Source organism: Typopeltis vanoorti, chromosome 13, assembly GCF_054136105.1.
Source record: "Typopeltis vanoorti isolate ZY-2024b chromosome 13, IOZ_Tvanoo_1.0, whole genome shotgun sequence".
Taxonomy (NCBI): Eukaryota; Metazoa; Arthropoda; class Arachnida; order Uropygi; family Thelyphonidae; genus Typopeltis; species Typopeltis vanoorti.
Window position 1 is genome coordinate 91,469,378 of NC_143561.1, and position 27,457 is coordinate 91,496,834.

General features: G+C 35.9%; 1 protein-coding gene across 1 annotated transcript in view; it reads right to left on the reverse strand.

Moving 5' to 3' along the window:
* LOC150100363 (prostaglandin E synthase 3-like) overlaps window positions 1-27,457 on the reverse strand; it is a 114,475-nt gene that overhangs the window by 46,042 nt on the left and 40,976 nt on the right. Inside the window, exons 3-5 of the mRNA XM_090402875.1 lie at window positions 16,376-16,445; window positions 13,496-13,594; window positions 3,398-3,484 (exon numbers count right to left, since the gene is read on the reverse strand). Coding sequence (XP_090259001.1) covers window positions 3,398-3,484; window positions 13,496-13,594; window positions 16,376-16,445 — 256 coding nt within the window. The remainder of the gene's footprint in view (window positions 1-3,397; window positions 3,485-13,495; window positions 13,595-16,375; window positions 16,446-27,457) is intronic.

Consider the following 27,457-nt stretch of genomic DNA (forward strand, 5'->3'; position numbering starts at 1 on the left):
TTCATCACCCAGTGTTAGACACCACCCTGCTTATTGGAGGCCTGAAGTGGCCTGAAAAAGTCCCATGTTTGTTCTATCAAGGTTCCCAGAGAATGTAAAAATAAAATTACAAAAAATATATAAAAACTGATTAAAAAAAACATCAACCTGTCCACAGTATAAATGTACTATAGGTTTATTAATAACCTTTGTGAGGTTGGAACAACATATTATACAAAAACGTTTTATAAATTTTGTACAAATTAAATTGCAAACTTTTTTTTTTTTTTTTGACAAAAGTTAGAGAAATTTTAGTATGGAATACATCCACCTCAAACTGCAATACCATGCTTAGCATCACGTGATTCAGGCATTCTTGATACAAATTGGCCCACTCCTCATTCAGGGCAAGTATAAGGATTTGTTTTTTGGAGGATAATTTCAAGCTGCAACATGCTCCAAAGTGTTCCATGGGGGTTGAGATTTGGGGAATGTGCTGGCCACTTGATTCAATTAATATCCTTGGTCTCCAGAAGTATCTACACTGCTCATGTATGATGTGGCATTATCATCATCAAAAAATCTTTCCTCACGGTACCACAAAGCAATCAAACATGACATTGAAAAACTTTATTGCAATATCATTCACCAATTATAGTCCCTTTTTCCAGGGCTTGTAGCTTGGTGCGTCCATTAAGCATAATGCCTCCCCACAGAAAGCAGAACCAGTTTCATGCAAGATTGTGTAGTCTAGAATTGGAGGAAAGACTAAAACAGCGCATCTGTAAGGAGTACATTAAGTAGTCCATTGGTGCCTTGTCCAATTTTTATAGATACAACACCACTGAAAACATGAGCTGTGGATAAAGGGACACAGACTACAGGCCTACTTATTCCAGATGTCTTGCCACAGTTTGTTGAGATATCTGTTCACCTTAACCTCTGCTTGAATGGAGCTGACCTGCTGTGGTGCACTGATCATGAAATGCAGTTATAACCAAAAATCTGTCATGATCTGTGGTAGAGCAAGGGAGACCTCTTAGCATACATTTGGATACAATGCTTTGCGAGATTCCAAGCTCTCTGGCAATATCAGTAATTCAGTGGCCTTCTTCAAACTTTCCAATAATTCTTCCCCACATGAAATCACCTAAATGATGTCAGAGACATTCAAGTTTGCAACTTTATTCTTTGATGAAAAGAGTTTCTTGAAGCACAATTTGCTCACGCAGCCTTTTATCCTGTTGAGTGCTACCACATAACCACTTTTGCACATGATTCGAAAATATGAATGTGTACCTGCTTTCTGCTTGAAATAATCAATTATAAAAATTTCCATAAGCTGATTTGTCTGAATTTCAAGATGAAATAGTGCCATCCTTAGGTTTTGAACATCAGTGTATAACAGAGTGACAGTTGAGTTGGATAAAGGAAATGACTACACAACGATTCTGGTGGATTTCGCAAAAGGCACTTGATGAATACTACATGGAGGTCTGTTACTCAAATTAGAAATGGGTATGAAATTGACACTGATTATGTGGATAAGTTGGAGGCTGATGGAAAGATAAAAAAGTAGTAACATAGAGAAACAGAATCCAGGAGAAAGCAGGTGACTAAGAGTGTGCTAAACTCTGTGCTTGGACTAGTGCTGTTTAGTTTGTACATAAATGGTAGGAAATAATATGAAAGAAAATATTCAGTTGTTTGCTTATGCAAAACTGAGTAGTGCAGTAGTTAAATGAAGGTGAAGTAGAGAGCCTGCAAGATGACCAGACTCAGGTCGTGACGAGAAAGGAGTGAAAAGCATACAGAAGTGGTGACCAAGATAGTGAGTAGAATTCTCACTATGGAAAGGATTTGACAAATTATGCCAAATCCTACTCACAAAACGTACTCAGCCAAGACTCCCCCACCCCACCATTTTTTCCCCCAATAAGTCCAAGGAGTTCCATATACTTATAAACTTTCAAAATTCTCCAAACATCTAGGATATGTTTTACCCTTCAGTTTTCACTCATCTTTATTGTCCAATTCATTTTACAGTACATTTCCCCAATTTCTAAGCTATTTCAAATAGCATCCAGAATATATGTCACCTGATATTTATTTTCCATGTTCTTACTAAATCCCATGACTTTTGTTTAGCTTGTTATACACAATGCTTTGCATTCTTCTCTGTATTCCTTCAAAGCACACCCCGAATTACCTGTCAGGAACTTTCAATACACTTTTTTTTTTAGTTGACTGCCACTAACACCCGAAGTCCACCCAGACTTGTGATTTTTTTTTTTTTTCAGACAATTTCGCAACAGGCCTCTCTGGCTGAATCAATTAATGTTTTCTTCAGGGTCTGCCAATAAATCACTTCCATCCAAGGATGGGTTAATTTACTCATAATAAACAATCTCAATTCAGGTCCTCCCCTATTTTAAATACTGTTAGCTTTCCATCAACATGTCCTAAGGGTGATGTGTGTTATGCTGGAAGCAACTGTGTCCAGAGGGCCATTATGCCCCCCCCCCCCATTACACCAGCTATCTCACATTAGACTGAAAAGCCTCAACAAAAGTTCTTTGACTAAAAGGTCATTACCAAATGAACTATGAAGGTTCCCTCCCTACGGAGTAGAAGTAACAGATCATATTTTGTTTACAGTTAAAGATATAGCACATAGAATTTTTGTCCTACTGATTCCTGTAATAACAAGAGCAGTTACTGACTAGGTAAAGTAGTTGGACGAGAAGACACTAATGTGATTCTTGATGGACAGGATGATTAAATATATTTAATTAAATGATTCAAAGTAATTGTTTATCATTTGATAATTAATATTAAAGTATAAAAAAAGAAAAAGAAAAAAGAACCACGCATGCTGAAATATTTTTGCAAGCACAACACAAATGAAAAATTTATTTGTATGGCACGTTTTAGTGTGTGTGTGTGTGTGTGTGTGTGTGTGTGTGTGTGTGTGTGTGTATATATATATATATATATATATATATATATAAGTGTACTTTGACATACAAATTATTTTTAAAGTTGGAACAGATAAAACCTACACGAACTTCGTAACGTCTGCAATAGGTCAAAATCAATTTTGGTGAAATAAACAAAAGACATGTCACAGACGTCTTTGTATGTTAAAGGATTAATAAACAATTCTGTGAAAGGAAAAGTTGGAAGAACCACACAAAATTCTGTTTTTCTTTAAACTAACTTCACTGCATTTAACAACCGATTTAAATATGAAAACACCATTATTTTCCTGTTGTAAACTGCCAGCATTATATAAAAAAAAATTAGAATAATTTGTTGAAAAAGTAGATAAGCTAAGTATATAATTTGACCAAGTTATCTTAGAATTTGAATTCTTGATTAAGAAAATATTTCAACCACATTCAAACAAGCTCTTCACCTCTTCAAGATCTGAATTTCCAGTAAAATCATCATCCGAATCATCTTCGTCTTTCCACTTGTTGAAGTCTACTTTTAACCAATGATGCTATAAAAAAATAAAATAAAAATTAAGATAATGATTAATGCTTTTTTAGTATCTAAGTTTTCCTCAAAGTTATTATGCTAAATCCCCAATACCCTCTGCTTCCTAACCACCCATAATTTAATTGCCATTGTAGAGATATAGGTTAGCATTAATCAAATTCTCATCCAGGCTCATGCATTGATTTCAAAATCCATTAACTATAAAGAAAGCTTTAAGCAAAGAAATATTTAAAGTAAAAATAATTATATACTAAGTTATACTTAACTGTAAAGTGAATAATTGTTACCACATGTCAAAAAAGATTTGCCTTTAATATTTTGCCACTTGTAATATGAACAAGAGTATAAAACAGAATGGAAAGCAGAATCCAATAAAGTCACAGACCATACACTTATTACTTGAGAATCGGTAAGTTGTATGAGAAAGAGAACACAGTCCAAAGTTCAAAGGAAACAACTAAATAGCTATGTTAATCCCATACAGGAACTGGTTGGTAGAGTTTTTAACATATCCTACTCTTCAAGAGTAGGATATGTCAGACTGCAGGCTTGAATCCCACTGTGGGATTCAGACCTGCAGTCCATTCACTTAATGGACTACCTGAAGTGGCATGCAAAAGTTCCATGGCCTCTAGAATAGTTTTCAAGCTTATATAAAAAAATACCAAAATATGTATGAAATTAATAAAAAATAGAAAAAAAAAAATTATTAGCCAGCACATGGGATGAATGAATTACACGTTTACAAAAAAACTACACGAGTGGGAATAACATCAGAAAATTCATAATTAAAAAATAAATCTAACGAGGCAGAAAAAGCCATCAAAAACTTAATAGTGTGGAAAGATAGCTGGAGCACAAATTCTATATCAGGGATGCTCAAACATGAAGGCATAAGTTTTGCAGTTGCTACACTGTATAATTCAGAGGGCTAGGTCAGAACGTCGAATTTCAGACTGAAGAAGAAATCTCATAATCCCATCCATAGAAAAAGAGAATAAAGTCAAATGTGAGAATCAGAAGAATTTCTGATTCTCACATGGAGATATCAAACTTTGCTCTCTGCTTTATCCAATGCAAGTCTCCCCTGATTCTCTAATTACATTCCACAATAGCTATAACAAGTTTAGCACGAAAATCCAAACTTCAGCAGCATCCTCAATGGAGAACCTACGGAACAAGTAAAATATTTCACTATTTAGACACAGTTGTCAGTGAGAAGGCAAATCAAATTTGGAAATAAACAACATGAAAAATTTACATCATTACTAACTTCATATCTACAATTTTCCTTCAAATCAGTCTGTTATCTGTGAAGACTCCGACATTATCAGATCTTATATTTCTATCTTCTAAGGCACTTTTTACCATATCAATCCACTTATATCTTGGTCTTCCTCCAGGTCTTTTTCCTGCCAACCTGGCACACAACACTAGTTTTGCTAATCTTTCCTCACCCATTCTGTTTAAGTGACCATACCACCTAAGATTAGCTCAAGGGGTGTACAGGATATGTTAGCACTACATGAAAAATTTACATCATTACTAACTTCATATCTACAATTTTCCTCCAAATCAGTCTGCTACCTGTGAAGACCCTGACATTATCAGATCTTATATTTCTATCTTCTAAGGCACTTTTTACCATATCAATCCACTTATATCTTAGTCTTCCTCCTGGCAGACAACACTAGTTTTGCTAATCTTTCCTTGCCCATTCTGTTTAAGTGACCATACCACACTAAGATTTGCTCTGCTAACGCATTCCTGGATGCTGACAATGTCAAGTTCTTTCCTAACACCAACATTTTTAATATAATATTGCCACCGATGCATCTATTCATGCCCCTAATCTTTCTCAGGACTCTCATATCTGCAGTCTCTAGTCCTTGGTCAAGTGTTTTACTTCTGATCCAGCTCTCAGATCCATAAGTTAAAATGGTTTTAACACTGTCTTGTATACAGCTAATTTAGTGTTTTGACTAATATCTCTCTTATTCCATATAAATTTATTCAGTTGACTTCCTACCATACCAGCTTTGTTGATTCTGTTGTCTATTTCCATATTAAATTTACCATCTTCACTAAAAATGGTGCTTAAAGTAGCTGAAATGTTTTACTTGTTCTATAGGTTCTCCATTCACAACACAATTGATATTTACAATGTCTTTATCTTGTTATTGCTGACCTTCACACAATATCTATTACAACAATTATTCAATTTAGTCAGGGAATCTTGCAGACTTGTAGCAGATTTATTTAGAAGAATGACATCGTCTGCATAAAGCAAAGAGCTGAAATTAACATCTCCAATTTTGATATAAGGTTTAATACCACTTTCCTTCATAATGTGATTCAAATAGATAATAAATAACAGAGGGGGATAATGTAGATCATTGTCTGATAGCAGATTTATCATTAAACCAGGGGTGTCAAACTGGCAGCATCTACAACCCTCAAGGAAAGATTAAAAAAAAAAGAAAAAAAAAGGATAGTTGCTTTTTATAATAAAACAGAAATACCGTATTTACTCGATTATGACCCGCAGCCTTGATTTTACTTTAAGAAAACAGAAATTAAAAAAAAGTTTTGCATATACAGCACACACACAAAAGTAGCTAAACAATAAAGTTTAGCCACTTCCACATTGGGCGATAACTCGCTTCCCACGGTAAACAACAACACGCCCTTCCCAACTGCCACTATATTGGAGATGCAATTAAAACAAGTAGTTTTATTGTACCACTGAATAAAGTACAGACATTTGCTATCTGTGCAATATATTTCTTCAGTGCAATTAGAGACGACTGGGATAAAAACAACACTAACTAATGAATCACATGTTTCCTCCCAAATTAACCATACTGTTTGGATTCAAGCAAAACAATGTGTTGCACTGGGAAACACAGCATCTAACTAAAAACAATAGTTTTTAGTTAGATGTGTGTGAGTGCGCCCACTAACTCAAACGCAAAGCTGCAATAAAATTCGTAAAAGTGTTAAAACTTAGACATATAGAGTGAATATTGTTTTGGTAGTTTCAAATATTATGAAATTCGGTTAAAGAGAATTAGCATTTCAACTCAAAAATTGTCGGCTTGACTGTGTTTTGGTAACGAACTTTTGTTAATACTGCACCAATCATATGCACATCTTCATAACTGCTTTATCTCTATTGGCCTGTGCAATGTTTATTTCACACTCTGCTTTCACCTCTCATTAGACATTTGTGAAGGGTTGTTCATTACATATCTAAAACCTTGTAAATTATTTGTATTTTTACTTGGAATAATGGGAAAGAAGATGAAGCTATTTGCGTAGATGACTTTGAACAATGCACACAAGGAAACCGCTCGAGGCCGGAAGTAGCGATAACAAATAGGAGATTTTTGGAAGTCATCTCCATTTTCAGTTTTTTTCCGAAAACTTTAATTTCTAAAAATCCACGCATATATTTCGCACCACGATTTTTTTAGCTTTAATTTTGGGGAAAAAAAGTGAGAGTTATAACGTTTCATACATATATAGTTACAATATGGATGCAATGACCTGCTATAATATAATTACAATAATAAAAATTTATATTGCAATTTCAATGTTAGATCCGATCCTAATCAACCGTAAACTATATTTATGCTTTCATTGTCAATTTTTAGCATGCTGCGGGTGGCTTGCTGAAAAAATTGAATTCCATTGGCTACCAGCTGTTCACGTGAAGCACAGCATATGCACTCATGTGAATCCAGGCTACAAGTAATTGCCTGCAACAGTCAATCAGTGATTTTTAAAGTCAGTGCGCCGATCACGATTCAACGACAACCTAGTAGTGAGAGAATTCCTTTCTTTTATTTGCAATAGTATCGTGCACTGGTCTACAGTTTTGCATGTTTTTATTCAAACATTTTTATAAAAATTGTTATTAATAATGTATTTATTAACTCAGGCAATGTCGCTTTCTAAGACAACAAGAAAAGAAAAATTGCTGACGAGAGAAGAAAATTTCAAGAAAAATGGTAATTGAATTACTCTGCACTCAAATAACGGACAGAATTGTGTGCATTATTTGTAACGAAACAATTAGTGTTGTCAAAGAATATAATATGAAAAGGCACTACGGTAAAATTCAAAGAACAATATCACTCTTTCAGGGTAAACTGAGAGAAAAAATGAAAAAGCATGAAGAATTCCCTTCAAAGTCAACAACAAAATTTTCAAAAATTATGAAAGACAATGAATCAGCAGTGAGAGCCAGTTATGATATCAGCTATTTATTGGCAAAACATTCCAAACCTTGTTGGAATTTTTTTCCCACTTGGTTAGACTATAACAAATTTAGTTTAATCCTTTATCCAAGAGTAAGCTAACTAAGGTTTGCTCCAGAAGTATCCTCAGTCCTGACGATACTTCAGGTGCAAACTTTGTTTGCTTACACTTGGATAGAGGATTAAACTAAATTGATTATTCCAAACCTTTTAGCGACAGTTCCTTGGTTAAGGAGTGCATGATAAAAGCAGCTGAAAACGTGTCCCAAAAATGAGCAAGTATTTCCGATATTTCTTTGTCCAGAAATACTGTGATCGAAAAATAACCAAAATGGCAAATAATCTGTGTGACCAGTTGCAAGAAATATCCGTAAACCTACAGTGCTTTCAATTGCATTCGACGAGTTTCGATATTCAAGATGTGGATCAAGTTGCTCTGTTTCTTTGGACTTGCGACAACAATATGAATATTACTGAAGAGTTCTTGGAAATGATTCCCACCCATGGAACCACAACAGAGGAACATTTTTGATGCAGTGTGGGGCATTTTGGAAAAACACTAACTTCCTCTGAAGTTAGTATAAGGGGGTCCGGAAAGTAATCAATTATTTTTAATAGTTCATTTTTAGCCAATTGTATTTTTTTAAATAACACACAAATTATTAATTTTGATTAATAATTTATGCGTTTTTTTTTTAATTTCAGATTATTTTTTTTAATATGGCGGACTTTAAAAAGTTTGAAGAGCACCATTTACATCATTGTATGCTGTTTTTGTTTCGCCAAGGAAAGAATGCTACCGGGGCTACCAAAATCATTTGCTCAACTTATGGAGACGTATTGAAGGTTAACAAATGTTAGCGATGGTTTAGGAGATTTGCAGAAAAAAAAAAAATTTGATCTCTCTGATTGTCCTCGATCTGGAACACCTCTTACTCTAGATGATGATCTTAATACTCTCGTTGAATCAGATCCAAAACACACCACAAAAGAATTAGCAGAGAAATTTAATTCATCACGGTCAACTGTCCAAGAGCACTTACATAAGAGTGACAAGGTTTTTAAACAGGGTGTATGGGTACCGCATGGACAATAATAAAGCACAGATGGATGATATGCAATTCATTGTTGACAGACAACAAAATGACTCCTTTTTGGAACGAGTCTTAACTGGTGACAAAAAATGGGTGCTGTATAAGAATATTAAATGCAAAAAACAGTGGCTTTCTCCAAATCAAACTCCAATTCCAACACCTAAAGATGGACTTCATCCACAAAAGCTTCTGTTGTGCATTTGGTGGGATAGTCATGGAATTATTCATTACAAACTCATGGAACAAGGTAAGACAATCACAGCAGCCATCTACTGTGAACAATTCAAGCATTGTTAATCAAACATCCAGTGCTTGTCAATCGAAAAGGGGTAATTTTGCAGCAAGATAATGCAAAACCACATTCTGCAAGAATGACTCAAGAAAAAATTAGGCAGTTAGGATATATCCTCCATATTCGCCGGATATTGCCCCTAGTGACTATCACTTATTCAGATCCTTAGAACACAGCATAAGAAATAAAACCTTCCATTCGCAAGATGATGTACAAAAGGAGTTTGATATAATTTTTTGTCTCCAAAGAAAAAATGTTTTTTCAAAAAAGGAATTCTAAACTTAGTAGATCGTTGGAATAAGGTTATAATTAACGATGCCGATTATATAATCGAATAATGTTAATTTTTTCTTTAATAAAATTTATATTAAAAATGTAGTTCAAAAAAATTTATTACTTTCCGGTCCCCCTTATATTTGGGACAATACAGCTACGAGCTGTGACAACCGATGGTGCTCCAGCCATGACAGGCAAAAATAAAGGTTTTGTGTCAAGACTCGCAGCAAAGTTAAAGGAAATGTATCCAGACATTCCAAAACTGCTATCTTTCCACTGCATCATTCATCAGCAGGTCCTGTACTCTAAAGTGTTGGAAATGAACACCATACTTAAGCCTGTGACAAATACTGTGAACTTCACCTGATCCAGAGGCCTCAATCACTGCCAGTTTGCACAATTTCTTAAAGATTTGGAGAGTGAATTTGAAGGGCTACCTTATTACACAGAGATTCGTTGGTTATCTTGTCAAAAGGTTCTAAAAACTTTTTTTTTTTTTTTTTTTACTTTTAGAGGAGATCAAATTGTTCCTAGAAATTAAAAATCATGATATTGCATTTTTTAATGATCAGACATGGGTTCAAGATCTACCAATCATAGTTGATATTACAGGACGTTTGAATGATTTAAATGTCAAACTTCAGGGGAAAGACCAGTTAATAACACACATGTATGATGCACTAGCAAGTTTTAGATATAAATTAGTTATGTTTCAAAATCATTTAAAAGATAATATTCTCAATTACTTTCCTATGTGTGAACAGGTGAACGATAAGAATCAGTTTTACCATTTCTCAATATTGTCCCAAAATAGAAAAGATTAAAGAATTTGATAGGTGATTTAAAGATTTTAAGGAGCAAGAAGAAGTTTTTTCGCTTTTTACAGATCCTTTTCATTTAATTTCGAAAAATCTCCTATTTGCATTCAAATGAAACTTATTGATTTCCAAAATGTCTTCATTCTAAAAGCGAAATATGAAGAAGTTGGTGTTCCAAAAATATCCAGTTTATTAGGTCAAAAATATCTGGAAATAAAAAAGTTTGCAGCAAATATTCCATGTTATTTTAGAAGCACCTATTTATATGAACATTTATTCTCATGCATGAAAAGTAACAAAACAGCCTACAGATCAAGATTAACCGACTTCAATCTTTCTGCTATAATGAAGGGAAGGTCGTATGCTCACAATCTTGTCAAAATTTTGTCAAGCTAGTTAACAACAAACGTTGTCAAGTGTCGGGTAAAAATAAAATACTACAATTACTATAATTATATTATGCAAGCAGTGGCGTACTACCCAGGAAGGGGGGGGGGGGGGCAAACTTGTACATAAATTCTGTTCTGACAAAGAAAATAACCTGACTGGGTGACCAAGTAAAATAATTTGACAATATCCAGTCGAAAACCTTGTGAGACCAGATGAAGAGAATTTTTTTTAAAAAATATAATATATTTTCTGTTATTCACTTACATTGTTCTATGTACAGGGTGTTCGGGATAAATTTGACATATTTATAATTAATTATATTTTTCCGTAAGTTACATGTATTAACACACACTTCTCTTCATTTAAAAGTTTGGACCCTTCTTCATTCATATACAAGATGTCAGAAAGGATGGATAGCTGGAACCCACCTGAATCATGGAAGAGAATAACTTGTATCATGATGATTCGTGCCCGCCATCAAAATAAGGATATTACGACTGCTGCCCAATGCTCCCTGAATACAGTAAAAACAATCAGGCATGAACTAGAGACTTGCAATGGTGACTACGAGGATGTAGCAAGAAGAAAGATCCCTAGCAGACGATCTGATTGCGTTCGTACAGCAGAATTCCTCGAAAATCTGCAGGAACAGGTGTTGAAGAACCCTGGCATTGGAATTCGGGCTTTGTTCGTGGAGTTGCTAACTGTAGTCAAGCCATGGATAACAAGGGTAGCCAATGGTAGGCCGTATGTATGACAGCAGGATTCGGCCCCTTGCCACACCTCTGGGAAAAGTCAAAAATGGTTGTCTGAAAATTTCTACGACTTCACCAGTCCAAATGTTTGGCCTCCAAACTCCCCAGACCTTAACCCCATGGATTATTTTGTATGGGGCGCAGTTGAAAAAGACACCAATCGCACTTCCAGTAATACAAAAGCCCAGTTAATGGATAAAATTAAAACAGTTTTTGTGGCCCTTCCCAGGGAGACTGTAGCATCAGCTTGTTCGAGGTTCCGAAGCAGAATTGAAGCTGTGATCGATGCTAATGGTGGTTATTTTGAGTAAATCTTGTTGATAGTATTGTAATTAACTCTGCCTGTAATGTTTTTTTGTCAATTCATTAAATTTAATAGATACAAAGAAGATTTTCTTTTTCCTTACGAAACTGTCAAATTTATCCCGAACACCCTGTATAACATCACATTGCTCTTACTATTTTAAACAATCCATTGTTCATGCTCTACTTTTATTCAAACTGCTTGTGCCACTGACAACCACCTGCACTTTTCAGGTTGAAATGCATTGCTGTAATATATTATTCACACTTTTCCTCATGTTATGTTAATTTATGAAACCCTATAACACAAGTATCACTGAAACAAACTGATAAATTTAGATAACATCCAAAATGCAGAATGCACCAAGAGCAGATAAATGGGACATGCTTGAATTTCTTTAAGATCATCTAAATGCTATAACAGAATTTTATACAATAGCTTCTATTTATCATAGTGATATCATTTATATTAATGAAATATAAATTTGAGTATCCTAGAAATTACATTCTTGAATTCAGACAATTAAAGATTTTAATTTCTTGAACCGTCCCTGAAAATTTTGGATAAGAATTTTTCAATATATAGAAAGGTATATCTGCCATGTGATTTATTCTTCATGCAGGCTATTCCAGGTGAAAGAACCTTATATTTATATCGCATCCCTTGCCTATTAGCATTAACTGCACTACACAATTATGAAGGATGTTCCAAAAGTGAGACAGTCACGTAATGCTGAACTGCATTGCTCACGAAATACATTTGCCTGAACACACATGCCACCTTTAGTTTTCTGAGTAATCTCTACCCCTAACTGAGCACTTGATTCAGCAAGTAACAAATGGATTAAAGCTAAATGCAATGAATACTGACCAAAGAATATCAGGCTGCAACATAAAAATAAAATAAATAAATTAAAAAAAAAAAAAATTGGAGCAGTCAATGTACTTTGATTTAAGCACTGTTGCTCATGGAGCTTTGGTGGAGACTTTCAGCAACCTGATGATAAAAGTTTTCTACAGCAAGTCAAGTGCAATGCTGCTACAGTGAGATGTGTTAGATGATTTGGGAAAACTTAAAAAGTCCAGTCGGAATTTTATGTTTTCTTGATTCAACTTACCAGAAACATTCGTTATGACTACAGATGAATGTTCTGTTCTATGAGACTGTCACTATCTTCAAAAGAACTGATTTAAAAAATAAAAATGCTGCATACAAGTCACCTGAATATATTTTTCGCTTGTGAATTATTCCAGAATTCTTCAGTATCCCAAACCCCCACAAATTTGCTTACTGACAAATTTTCTGGATGAAAATGAGCTTTGTTAATCATTGGCAATTTGATACTGTTTCTCGATTCACTGGTTTCAGTTGTTTACAAATGAATTTTGTAAGACAAGATCCATAAGATCCAAATTCAGTTCACACAAGTTTGGAATATTCAACTGAGATAAGTATCTCTGAGTCAATATTGCCACATTTCATTAAAATTTCCCCTACTTGCTCAACAGTCCCTGCAAAACTTGCAATCATAACTATTGTCTCATAATGAAACTAGAAAATAAGCATATTTGCTGGTGCTGTTCAATAGCCGAAATGTCACTGATAAGCATTATGAGTCGACACAATGACAGTACTTTTTAAAGCTCTATGCAGTTTATACTTATTGCTGAATTAAATGCTACATTTAACTATTTACTGCAATCAATATTCCATTATATGCTCTTCTAGGAACAGCCCTAAATCTTACTGAACTGCTGAGAAAATCTTTTATTATAAAGTTATACTCAAATTAAATAATGAAAATATCTGAAGTCTACAAACCTTTTTATCATCTTTTAGAAGTCTACTCCAGTAAGGCCCATGTTCTGTTTTTTTAAGTACAAATTCCGTACCCCTATCTCTGACAACATACTTAGACTCCTGCATATAAATTAAACCATTAATCTTGATGTATAAAAATTATTTTACAGTGATAACAAATATATATAGAGAGAAACTTACTTTTCTGCATTCAATAAATTTTCATTGGCTTTAGCTCATCAGAAAAATTTAGCTTTGTAGTATTTACAAAAACAAGTAAAATAATCCGAGACAATAAAAAAGGGCACAATTCATAATATCATTCTTTCTTATACACTAACATTCATTTCACAACTGAATCCAGAGCCATTTTTGGTCATGTACTACAGACAAAATTTTCTTTTGTCCAATTCTGCCACTAATAATGGTAACACTGAAAAACTTGACTAATTTAACTTACCTACTAAAATTTATTTTATTTTTTTAAAATATCACACATGCAAGCATATGAAATCTATAACATATTAGTGGGCAAAAGAGAGTAAGAGCTAAGGGTTGTTTTTGGGAAAAACAGTGAAAGAGGTCCAAAGAACTGAGGTGGAATGAAAGATCTTTCATTCCACCTCAAGAATGAAAGAACTGCCGAGAAAATCTTTTAATATAAAGTTATACTCAAATTAATTTGAGGCAGAGAATTTGAGTTCAGTGCATTTATAGCGAAAATAAATGGATATTGACCATCAGTCAATATCCATTTATGGCTCATGTTCTTAGTTTTAAAAGAAAGTGGAGAAATAAGATGATGGCCAGTTCAACAGAATAATATTTACAGAAATACCAATAGAAGAGAAAGCAGAATAGAACATATAAGAGACAGTGTGTGTGAGAGGTATCATTTAACCAGGCTGTCCTCTTCTAGACAGCATTAAGCATTCCTAGAAAGGTTTTAGGTACAATACCCCAAATGTACGAGTAATATTTCCGGAAAGATTTAGGGGATTTATAGTGTCAAGTGTCAGCAGTTGTAAGTAGTGTTCTCAGTAGAAAAGCATCCCCCCCCCTTTTTTTTTGAGTAATTTAATGAAACAGGAAATTTCATTAAATTGAATTTTACCAGAAGTCATATCTATCCAGCAAGAGTTGAGAAATAACTTGTAACAGATGGATAAAAATGCACCTAAAAACTAATAATAAAAGAAAATGTGAGAAAAGCGTTCAGTTTAAAAAACAATATTTCTGCTGCTCAGCTTGATTGCGGTCACAATTCCATAACCCCCCCCCCAGAACTCATTGAAGGATACCAAATATAAATACTAGATGTATATCTTTTCTTGTGAAAATAACACTATCTACACTGGCATAGTCATCGAGACATTATTTTGTGTTTTCATATGAATTTATATCTTAATGTTGGACCACATGATGTTGGTTATATGTAGTCCTTGTCTTGAACAGAAATCCAGCAAGTAGTTACCGTTATTTTTAGCGTTGGGTGAGGTGCAAAAAAATATGCTAGATGATATTAAGATTGTGGAATATAGATTGGAAACAGTTTGAGAATGTAGACTAAAGCACTAGAAAATAGGAGAAAGAGGGATGAATTTTTCATTCTGTAGAGGGAGGACATCCATGGAAAGTGAAAATGAATGCAGTATGAAAGGACTGAGATTTTTCTCTATTAGAGTGTTACATGATTCAAATGGCCTGCTTTTGGAAGTGGTAAGGTGCATTTATGATACCTGCACTTCTGCTGGACATAAGACCACTAACTTACCTTGCTGATGGTCAGAAAAAAGCCATATTTAGTTTCTGAAGCAGATTTCTGGAATATCTAACCTTTGGCCAATCACAATACTAAGCATGCAGCCTTTAATAAATGAGTGATAAAAAACTACATGAAACATTCAACTGGATGAATTTTTTTTTTGTAAATAGGTAACTGTACAGCTGAGTTGCTCTGCTTGAGCCTAAAGGTAAATTATTCTTTATTTTTTTTAAAAAATATCTGAAAGAAGAAATGGTGCACGAATATACAGTGGGAAGATTTAATTTTTCCATTACATGGTTGCAACATCTATAAATTTCTGACAAGTGCTTTGGGCTCTACTGTTGGTGGTTTGAATGTGACAAAATATCAGAAGATTACAAAAACATTTTCATCCTATTGTAATGTTGTTAGTAAATGCTATCAAAAAATAGCACCAAGCCTCACTGCATGAAACACAATTTGAGAAAACTGCTGCATGATAAGAGAAACATATCTATTAATAAACAAGAAAACTAGATGAAAAAAATTCATTATTAAATCCCATTCAACTAAAGTGAAACTTTATCAAGGGCATTTCATGCATGGAGTTTTATCAGAATATTTCAATAATAGCTAAAGTGTATGAACAGTAATCACAAGTGGTCAACCACAGACATACAAATGAGGCTACTAAGATTTCTGTGACATCTAGGCCAAATAACTAGTATAACTTATATCTAATATAAGCTATTTGCTTTAGTTTACACAGTGCTTTTATTATGTATGATGGGAATGTATATGCATAGTTTTGTAAGCTGTGAGAATGCCAATGTAGACTATAAAATCACAGCAATGAAATTAATCATATTAAACAGGTCAGTCAGTTTAATAAATTAAAAAATAATTCCAATGTGCAAGTTTTTACACCTACACATAGGAATTATTTTTTTATTTATTTAACCAATGATGTAAATTTAAAAGATGCAACTGACAACTTTCTATTGAGTAGAAGCAGTGGCATTTTTAATTAAACTAGTTTTAAATTTCCATGCACATTTTCATTGTTCAATAAGTATAAGATTATCCACTACATTAAATGTAGTCTAAAAACACAGGTATTAAATATTTCAAATAATTCTATTAAAGTTGCTCACATCTGGCTTGATTTCCCCCAGGAACTCCAATGTGACTTCATGTTCAGTGTTTTCTGTTCCTCCTTTGCCTCTATTTAAAAAAATTAAATTTATACATTATCAAGATAAACAAGCAGCTAAACAACGAAACAAAATCTAAAAATCATAAAACACACGAGTAATATATAATGATAAAATATAATAAATTTAGCTTAATCCTTTATCCAAGTGTAGGCAAACAAAGTTTGTGCCTGAAAACATCTTCAGGACTGAAGCAAGGTGGTACATCTGTTGGCGCCTCGTAGCAAAGGTGGACCAAGGATAAAGGATTAAGCTAAATTTATTATAGTCTAACCAAGTGCAAAATAAACTTCCAACATCTTTCTCTAAATCCAGAATAATTTAATAATAAGGTGGTACACCCTTTGACAACTCATATAGGTAAATATGACCTCTCCATTGCTTCCGCCTTGGTATCGCCACTTCTGGGTCTGCCTCCCACTGACGAAACCGGTCTGGGTAGTGGCTCTTCCCTTAATGCATAGCATTATACATGTCTGCAAGGAGATGGGCTTTGCATTATGGGAGATACTAAGACAAGGAGAGATAAGAGCTTGGTCCACCTTTGCTAGGAGGTGCCAACAAATGCACCACCTTGCCTCAGTCTTGAAGATATTTTCAGGTGCAAACTTTGTTTGCCTACATTTGGATAAAAGATTAAACTAAATTTATTATAGTCTAACCAAGTGCAAAATAAACTTCCAATAATATATAATGAAGTACACAATAGCCTCTCCTAAAAAATCAGCTGTTTTAGGGACTAAAGAGAGTTTCTTAGCAAGATGTGAATATTTGAAACACACACGCACAGGAATAGTTTCAAAATGCCAGCCTGGTTGGCTGAGTGGTTAGCGTATCTGCTCTCCAGCGAAAAGGCTGTGGGTTCGGGTCCTGTCGTGGGCATGGATGTTTGTGATTATCTGGGAGAGTGCCGGTGGTGGTGGGCAGCATTAGTGTGGAGATGGAGAGCTGTGGAGTGGGTGCCCCCCCCTTCAATGAGCCTTTGAACTCCTTGGAGGTGTCGTGTAATAATAAATCTAGGACTGAGGACTAATGTAGTTCTGAGTATTCCCAGAAGATAAACAAGAGCTAAACATACTGGAAATTATAAAAATAAACAAATTCAGAAAAAAAAAACTAAGAATGAAACTTTAATAGTACTGGACTACAATATGATTCTGAACAATCACATGATACAGTTAAGTAATGCAGCAAGATAATTATTTTACACAGGCTATAAAATTAACAATTAGCAAAGGTAACTTTAATTTTAAGGTGAGGTCTTATCTTGAACTCAATGTTACCTGTGCATATTCATTTCTTCAGGATACTGGCGGCTGAGAACTTGGTAACGTTTATATGTGAAAGATTATGCACAGGCATTTCCAACAGCATCTGATTCTGATTTGTCCCTGAAATGTTAGTTCTTTTTCAGGTAAGATCAAAATGACTTCCATGAAAAACTGACATGCACCATAATCAAAAGTTTCCCTGTATTGAATATAATTTAAGAACTGAATCTACAAGAGTTCTTTTAATATGTGCATTCCATGTTTTATATTCACACAGACAGACAGACTCTCCTCTCATCTTTCTCAAACTCATAGTCTTTAATCTTGGATCAAGTGCTTTACGTCTAACCCAACTCTCAGATCTATAACTTAAAACTGGTTTGAGAACTGTCTTGTATACTGCTAGTTTAGGGGTTTGACTAATTTCTCTCATTCCATATCAGTTTATTCAACTTGCTCCAACTGTACCAGCTTTGCTTATTCTGTTGTTTATTTCAAGATTTAACTTGCCACCTTCACTAAAAACTGTGCCCAAATAGCTGAATTATTTTACTTGTTCTATTGGCTCTCCATTCAGAATGCAGCTGAAGTTTTCTATGTTTCTGCCAATTTTCATTTTTATTGCTGATTTTTAGTTAAAGGATCCCAGAGACTTGCATTGAATGTGTTTAGGAGAATATCATCTGCATAAGGAAAAGAGCAAAGTTTCATATCTCCAATTTTGATTAGGTATAATTGTCACTTTCTTTCATAATGTGATCCATATAGATGATGAATAAGAGTTGAGATAATATGAATTTTTGTCTCGTGCTTCATTTTACATCAAACCACCTCCCTCTATTTCCTTCAATTGTAAGCTGATTTAAGGCCTACTTTAAATATAAACCTCATGGTCTATATACATACATCTTCAAGGCCCACCTTTCTTAATTGGGTTGTGGGGGCAATAGCTGCAAGAGGAACTTCCAATGGTCACGATCCTCTGCCAAGCTCAGGTGTTCTGGTGGGATTCCTAAACGTGCCCACCCAAGGTTTTGGATATAATCTATCCAGCGAGTCCTTGGCCTTCCATCCTCTTGGGTGGGAGGCCATGTGGAAGGCCAAGTACTACTTGCATGAGGGAGCCTCTCTTGTGGCATTCTGGCCAGGTGCTCGTACCAACGTAACTGTGATCTCTCAACATGGAGAAGCAGCGGTTGAGTATTGAGGGTTTCCCGAATTGCAGAGCTTCTGATTCTGTCGAGTCTTGTCAGCCCCGCAACCCCTTGAAGGAACCTCATTTTAGCCACTTGGATTCGTGTCCGCATTCTTTCAGTCATTACCCAACTCTCATGACCATAGGTGAGGATGGGGACACAGACTGTATTGAAGACAGTCAGCTTTGCCTTAACTCCTGCTTCAATACTACTGAACGGCCAAGCTCCCGTAATATTGAGCTTGCTAAGCCAATTCGAGTATCTAGCTCTACGTCCCATTTTTCATCATTCGTGAATATGGATCCAAGGTATTTAAACTTCTCTACCTGCCTCATTGGGACTTCACTTACATGTAGAGTGCACTGCAATGGTTGTCTTGAGACCACAAATATTTCAGTTTGGGCCACACTGATCTTCATTCCGGCATCTGCACAAACAGCTACAAACATATCCAGGGTCAGCTGGAGGTCATCTGTGGAAGAGCTAAGCAGAACTAGGTCATCTGCAAAAAGCAGACATCCAATGCTAGATCTTCCAATTCTGACACACTCACTGCCTCGGCTGTGCCTATCAATCCAGTCCATAAATATTATGAAAAGGAGGGGGTGACAGAACACACCCTTGGCGGAGGCCAACGGAGACTGTGCAAGGTTCACACAAAACTCAGGGACTTGATGGCAGCTAATAGTTGGCCATCCACTCCATACTCCTGTACTACTTGCCAAAGCTTATCCCGAGGAACCCGGTCATATGCCTTCCCCAAGTCCACAAAACATGTGTAGACATTCTTGGCACATTCCCAAGATTTCTCAAAGACTTGCCTTAAAGTGAAGATTTGGTCAGTTGTGCTTCTACCAGGACGAAAGCCACATTGTTCTTCCTGGAACTTTGACTCAACTATGCTCCTGCACCGTCTTTCCAAGCACCTAGCATACACTTTCTCAGGCAGGCTGAGCAGAGAGATGCCACGATAGTTATTGCAATCCTTCTGGTCTCCCTTCTTGAAGACTGGTATTATTATGCCTGTCTGCCATTGCTTTGGTGCTTGCCCAGATATCCAAGCAGCCTGACACACTCGAGTCAGCCAGAGAACACCGTCTCGATTTAAAGCTTTTAGCATTTCGGGCTGAATTTCACCATCATCGCCAGCAGCCTTGCCCGATTTTAGCGATTTTATTGCTAAATGGACCTCTTCTGCTGTGAGACTAGCCATTGCCCCAATCTGCACCTCTTGGATGTCCACAACTGCTGGGCCACCTGGGTTAAGATGGCTCTCAAAGTATTCCCCCCCCCCATCTGTGGAGGATATCTTTCTCGGTTGTTAAGAGTGCACCACCAGAGGCCTTAATTGCCCTTGCTGTGCACGATTTCCTCCCTCAAAGGCGGCGGATGGTCTGCTAGAATACTTGTTTGCATTTACATAGGATGAGTCTAATCTTTCTCCAAAGGATTCCCAAGCCTTCTGCTTTGCTGTTTTTACCGCCTCAGCAGCAGCTTTTCGTGCCACAGCATACTGCAAACATATCTCAGGTGACCTGACCCTAAGCCATGTTAGGTAGGTACAGCTGACAATTTGGTCAGTTGTAGCCGAAAGGATTTGGCACAACTGACCAAATCCTTTTTTGGACTTCTTGGTTCCACCAAGCTGTCCTTTTCCCACTGCCCATTGCCACGCCGAGCCGCTTTCTGCCACAGCATGAGAGTGCAGAGGTAGTGACAGCTGTTCTGAACAGCTTCCACTCCTCCTCAACATCTGTAGTATGCTTGGGAATCTCTTTGAACCTGGAGGAAATGTCATCTGCAAAATTCTTCCTCACAGTCTCATTTTCCAATGCCTCCCATTTCATGCAGTATAGCTGCTTAGGCCTACCAGCATTGATGGTAGCATCTGGTTTCTGAAGCCGTAGAGTGCACACAAGATGGTTGTTAGTTGACAGTTCTGCCCCCCTCTTCTCACACGAACGTCCAACACTGAGGAAAATAGGTCTGCTGAGACTATAAAGAAGTCAATCAGAGACCTTTGTTCTAGTGTATCCCTGTACCAGGTATAATTATGGACTTCTCGGTGCTTGAAGAAGGTATTCATTATGGACACGCTGTTAGTACAGGCAGAAGTCCAATAATTTCAACCCAATCGCGTTAAGGTGTCAAGGGTGCCGTTCCTCCCAACCACACCCCTCCATGTCTGGTCATCTCTTCCAACAGATGACCAGATGTAAATCAGCACTTACAACTTAAATATAGACCATGTATAATGTTCAATTTACCCAATGACTGTAGTTTTTACCGCCTCAGCATACTGCAAACATATCTCAGGTGACCTGACCCTAAGCCATGTTAGGTAGGTACAGCTGACAATTTGGTCAGTTGTAGCCGAAAGGATTTGGCACAACTGACCAAATCCTTTTTTGCCCAGACAGTTTTTTGGACTTCTTGGTTCCACCAAGCTGTCCTTTTCCCACGCCAAGCCGCTTTCTGCCACAGCATGAGAGTGCAGAGGTAGTGACAGCTGTTCTGAACAGCTTCCACTCCTCCTCAACATCTGTAGTATGCTTGGAAATCTCTTTGAACCTGGAGGAAATGTCATCTGCAAAATTCTTCCTCACAGTCTCATTTTCCAATGCCTCCCATTTCATGCAGTATAGCTGCTTAGGCCTACCAGCATTGATGGTAGCATCTGGTTTCTGAAGCCGTAGAGTGCACACAACAAGATGGTTGTTAGTTGGCAGTTCTGCCCCCCCTCTTCTCACACAAACGTCCAACACTGAGGAAAATAGGTCTGCTGAGACTATAAAGAAGTCAATCAGAGACCTTTGTTCTAGTGTATCCTACCAAATTGTCAGCTGTACCTACGAGAAGTCCATAAGTATACCTGGTACAGACCAGGTATACTTATGGACTTCTCGGTGCTTGAAGAAGGTATTCATTATGGACACGCTGTTAGTACAGGCAGAAGTCCAATAATTTCAACCCAATCTCGTTAAGGTGTCAAGGGCGCCGTTCCTCCCAACCACACCCCTCCATGTCTGGTCATCTCTTCCAACAGATGACCAGATGTAAATCAGCACTTACAACTTAAATATAGACCATGTATAATGTTCAATTTACCCAATGACTGTAGTGTTTCGAAAAACTTTTTCCTAGGCACCTTGTCACATGCCTTTTCCAGATCAATAAGACTTAAATACATATCCTTGCCATATTTCCATAATTTTTCAATTATTTGTCTTAAAATGAAAATATGATCTCGACAACCTCTATTTGACCTGAATCCAGTTTGTTATTTTCTCAGTTTCTCTTCCACAATTTTCTTCAGCCTCTTTTTTTCAAGCATGTTTGCATAAATCTTATGTGGAAATTCCTCTGTAATTTTCACATTTGGCTTTATTCCCTTCTTTATAGATAGGTGCTCTACTACAATCTGGAATTAGACCTTCTGATCAAACCCTCTGAATTATTTAGTAGCCAATGCAAATTTCTGGTTGTATATAATCAACTCCAGCTACTTGAACACAATTCAAGTTTTTGATGGCATTTTCTACTTCAAATATTGATATGTACACCTGTTTTCATTTAACAGTTTTTTTTTTTTTTTGAAGTAATTACCCCAGACACTTAGGTTATCCTTGTCTAAAGGTTTTCATGTCACCTTTATCATCTTCCTTTTACAGTCCTCTTTACTTTATTTTTAAGCATTTTCAATAGTCTCCAGAACATTTTGCCACCTTCCTGATATTTACTTCCTATATTCTTACCAAAGTCTTCCCAAAACTCATGTTTAGCTACTTTCACAGATAACTTAGCTCTCTTGCATTTTTTCTCTATATCCTTTTAGGGTATCTGCTGACTTATCTGCGAAGAATTTTTTTTTTCCAGGACTGCTTCTTTATCTTCTAGTGTCTACCATAGCGGTCTTATGTTTCTATTTTTGCAGAGAACTTTACCAGATGCCTCCCCAGCTGAATCCATCAGTTTTCTTCAGTGTTTGCCACTGAGATTCCAAGGTTTGTATAGTTGAGTCTACAGTTTACCTGTAAAAGCTATTCAACTGATCTTTTTAAAACTTTTTACATACTATTCAGTTTTATCCTACTTAAAAACTAAGTGATGGTCATATTCAATTTCAAATCCTCTGTACACTCTTGCATTCTAAACCAGCATGAAGATATCAATGAGGCTTTTCTTATTTCTTGTGTCTGTACTATTGAAACATGGTTTTAGTAATGACTAGTCCATATTCTAAGCAGAAATCCAGCAGACACAGGAAAACCCTGCTTAACGCAAATTCGATATGCGCGATTGAGTGAAGTGATACCATTTCCTGCTTTAAGTGAGTGATTAATCAGTTAACGTGTTTTTTTTTTTTACGTTATGTGAAATTTTTTGTCACCAATCTGCAGCTGGAAGTTATTAAGAGACATGAAAGTAGCACTAGAAATACAATGATTGTGTGAAACATGGGCTACAGCGAATCTACAGTTTGGATTATATTAAATAAGAGCACAGAATACAAACAAGAAGGAAAAGTTTCTATTACTTCTTTAAGCATGCAAATCATCCGAAACAGAAGCCATTTACTGATCGAGATAGAGCATCTTCTATCACTCTGAATTCCAAATTATAACAAAAAAAATAATACCTCTTAGTACAGGGAATATTCAGACAAAAGCTATAGATTTTTACCTCATTGAAAGAGACCAAATTTCAAGAGGAATATGAAAACTTTAACTGCGAGTTTAGGATGGTTTGGCCGTTTTAAAAATCGAACTGACTGCATAACGTAAGAATAACTGGGGAATCTGATAGTGCTGATAAAGATTCTGCGGCCAAGTTTCCTGAAGAATTGCAAAGGATAATTTAGGAGGCAAATATTCAACGTCGACAAAATTGGTCTCTTTTGGAAGCGTATGCCAAAAAAACTTTCCTAGCTAGAACATCTCAACCAGAATACAAAGTATCTAAAGATTGTCTTACACTCTTATTAGGAGGCAATGCAGAAGGCGACTTTAAAACTCAAGCCTATGTTAGTTTATCGTGCACAAAATCCAAGATCTAATATTTTGAAGAAATCATCACAATCAGAAAAGAACTTACTTGGATTTAATGAACTGGATAATAAAGATGTTAGAAACCTGCCCGATTCCCATTCAGAACAGTTAAGCGAGCATGACCTCCTTCAACTAGAAGAACAGCGTGCATACGATGAAGATAAGGTGCATGAACAAGAAGAGAATGTTGCGACTAAGAAGCTAACTGCAAAAGAACTTGAGCTAGTTTTCAATCACATTGAGCATGCTAAGGAAATTTTGTTTGATGCTGATCCTGATGTGGAACGAAGCTTCGAAGTCCACTGAAATCTTGATAAAGCGTTCACCAGCTATCACAAACTGGTCAAGATGAAAAAGTCGAGCACGATTCCAACATCTTTACTTAATTTTTTTTTGTAAAAAAAGTAGCTCAATTAAATGTTTAGACATTAAATAAAAATTTAAACAATTGATTTTTATTAACTTTGATGATTTTATCCTCTAATATAGCTCATACTGTAACCCCCCCCCATATTTAATCTAACCGATGGATGAATTAATATTATTCCTATTGTTTATTGCATTCGCTTAGCGTGCATTAATTGATGGATTAATTAACCGTGTTAAGCGAGGTTTGCCGGTATTTTCCATTATTATTAGCTCTCTATTTTCTCCAAATTTCCCCAAAATGTTCCTATATGCCTGGTGAGATTCATTTCCTACTCTGCTGTTAAGATCTCCAACAAGGACCACTTTTCCCATTTTCTTTATGCCAGCTGCCTGTTCTAGTGATGCAAAAAATTCTTTGATCCCTTCCTTAGAAGTTTCTGTGGGACTACAGGCACAAATAAGTTTCACTGCCCATGCCCCCCAAGTTGAAGTATGCTCACATAACTCTACCTGAAACTGCCTTCCAATCAAGAAGTTTATGTACATGTTTAGAGGTTGAATGCCATTGCCACTCCTTCCTATCCTTGATCATTATTGCCCGAATGTAACACCCTATGCTTATTATTTAGTAAGAGCTCACTTGTTTGTCTTCTTCTTTGTTTCACTGATGCCAATTATGTCCACACGGTACTTTTCAACTTCTGCAAGCTCAATTTCCTTTCTATTAATACTTCATATACTAATGGTTGCTATCTCCAGTTTTTCCGATTCTCGGTTTGTTCTTCTTCTAGATGTTAAGTTTAAGTCTGTTTCAGTAGCTAACTTTGAACTGCTCACCCTGGTTCCTAGATGACAGCAGCATGGCTTTGCTGAACCAAGCAACACCCCACCTGACATGAAAGCTTATCTTATGTTGTACCATCATATTATTTGTAGCGTAAGTCAATAGAGAATACAGTTTTGTCGGCTTAAGTCCCAAATTGCAGCCCATCCTCATTCGTTCAGTACCCAGTGAATACCTACTCATAGGATGCACCACATGATGGTGAGGATTAGACATTAGGTCAGATACCCCAGTCATTTCTCCACATTCCTTAAAGGTGATGTGGGAGTCTTTCCCAGTTATTTGGCTTTGACCTTTAAGCAATTTATATAAGACTAAAAAAATAAGCATATTATTTCCTTTTCACAAATCTGATCAGACTAATGAATATCACAAATGGGAATGAACCTAATTAAGAATGTTTTACTTCACTTAATTTTACACTAGATAACTCAATGTGCTAGTAGGGCTGAGCTATCATCTGTAACTTACCGTTCTAGTAGGTACCACCTGGGCAAATAATGAAGTTGGATTGTGTTTTATAAGGTTTTGATTTTTAATTGATTAATTTTCAATTTTACACCATAGAAAAGAGGCTGTACAATAGCAAATTAACAATGGCTTTTACATGGATTAAAAAGTAGTTTCTTTCAATTTACAAAATGCTATCTATTCCTCATGGGGCTCATTTCTCATTGAGCACAGGAGTGGTGAACTCAAAGTACCGATGCTGGATGAAGTCCTACTTCATATAATATACAGAAATCCCTCGATTAATGCGCTCTTTAAAACAGGCGCATTAATCGAAAATAGTGACCTATGGGAAAATGTATAATTTGTTCCTCAGATTTCTTTTTTGACCTTTAAGTTTTTTTTTTATTATAAAAGAATTAGGGTATGTCTCAGGACCTAGTTAAAGGAAAACCATGAAACTGAAAATACAATAAAATATATTCAGAATATAATTTTATTATTTCTGCTTATTAACAGAGAATTGAGCTAATATAGTTTGGCGGGCATTCTGTTTTTCATACAACTGACGGTATGGCCCTATTGCCTCTTCTGCAAATTTTACTGGTTCTCTCTTCACCAGGGTCAGTCTCTAAGCATTGCTGCTTAAAAACTTTGATTGTATGAAAACTATTTTCAAATGGTTTCTGTGAAACCTCTTTGGGCTTGTCAGTGATTAAATTTTCTTCATATTCTTCAGGATCCTTTTTCTGTGCATCTAAATTTAGCAGGTCAGAATCACTCAACTTCTCAGAATAAGATTTAATTAACTTAGATTCATTTGAAAAACCTCTAAAATCATTTGCACAATGTGGAAGAATGTGCTTCCAAACAGCCCACATATTGCTAACAGTAATTTCATTTGACTTTACGACTTTATAACCAGGCTGAGATTTCTCTGATTTGGTTAGGAAAGTCTTGGAAGGCATTCGCTTCCAAAAAAGGCCAGTTTCATCGACATTAGATATTTGTTGATCACAATAGTCCCCTTCTTACACAATTTTCTTCAAAATCTCTGCATATCTTCTTATCTGCAATTGCAGCTTTGCCTGTGATTAGAACATTATGTAGGCAATTTCTATTTTCGAAACGCTCAAATCACCCAGCACTAACATAGAATTATTCTTCTTTTCCATCATTGATAGCCCTTTCTTTCCAGGTTACAAAGAGACAATGCTTTTGATTTAATAAGGCCAGTGTTTAGCGGGTTCCATTTTTGGTTATAATCTTCGATCCATGTAAAAAGAAGTCTGTCTATTTCAATCATTATAATACTTTGATTTTGAGTGCATACATGACGAACTTGATGTTTCAACTCACCAGGATGAAATAACTAAATTATTTCATCCTGGTGAGCGATTTTTTAAAATAGTTAGCCATAAAAAATGCATAGATTGAAAATTTTTAAAATCTGTAACATTTATTTTTAAGATAGGCGCACTAATCAAGGGATTGCTGTATATATGTTATGTTATCTACAGATTGGTCCCTCCTTTTCTTCTTGCTCCTTTTGAAGGCTAGGGTATATCTTTCCTGTTATACTGAATTTTCTTCACAGCAGCAGGAGTCAGCCTTCTCTTCCAGGTATCTGCCTTACCTAAGCAAGTCGTCCTTCCATAAAAGCCTAATCAACAAGATGGATTACACAAAAACTCCTTCAAATGACGGATAATAAATAGAGGGCACACACACAAAGTGCCATTGAATTAGAAATAGCTACCTAGTAATGTGTTGCACCTCCTCTGGCCCCAACAACAGCTGCCACACAAGGCAAAGACTCCACAAGGTTGTGAAAATGTTTCACA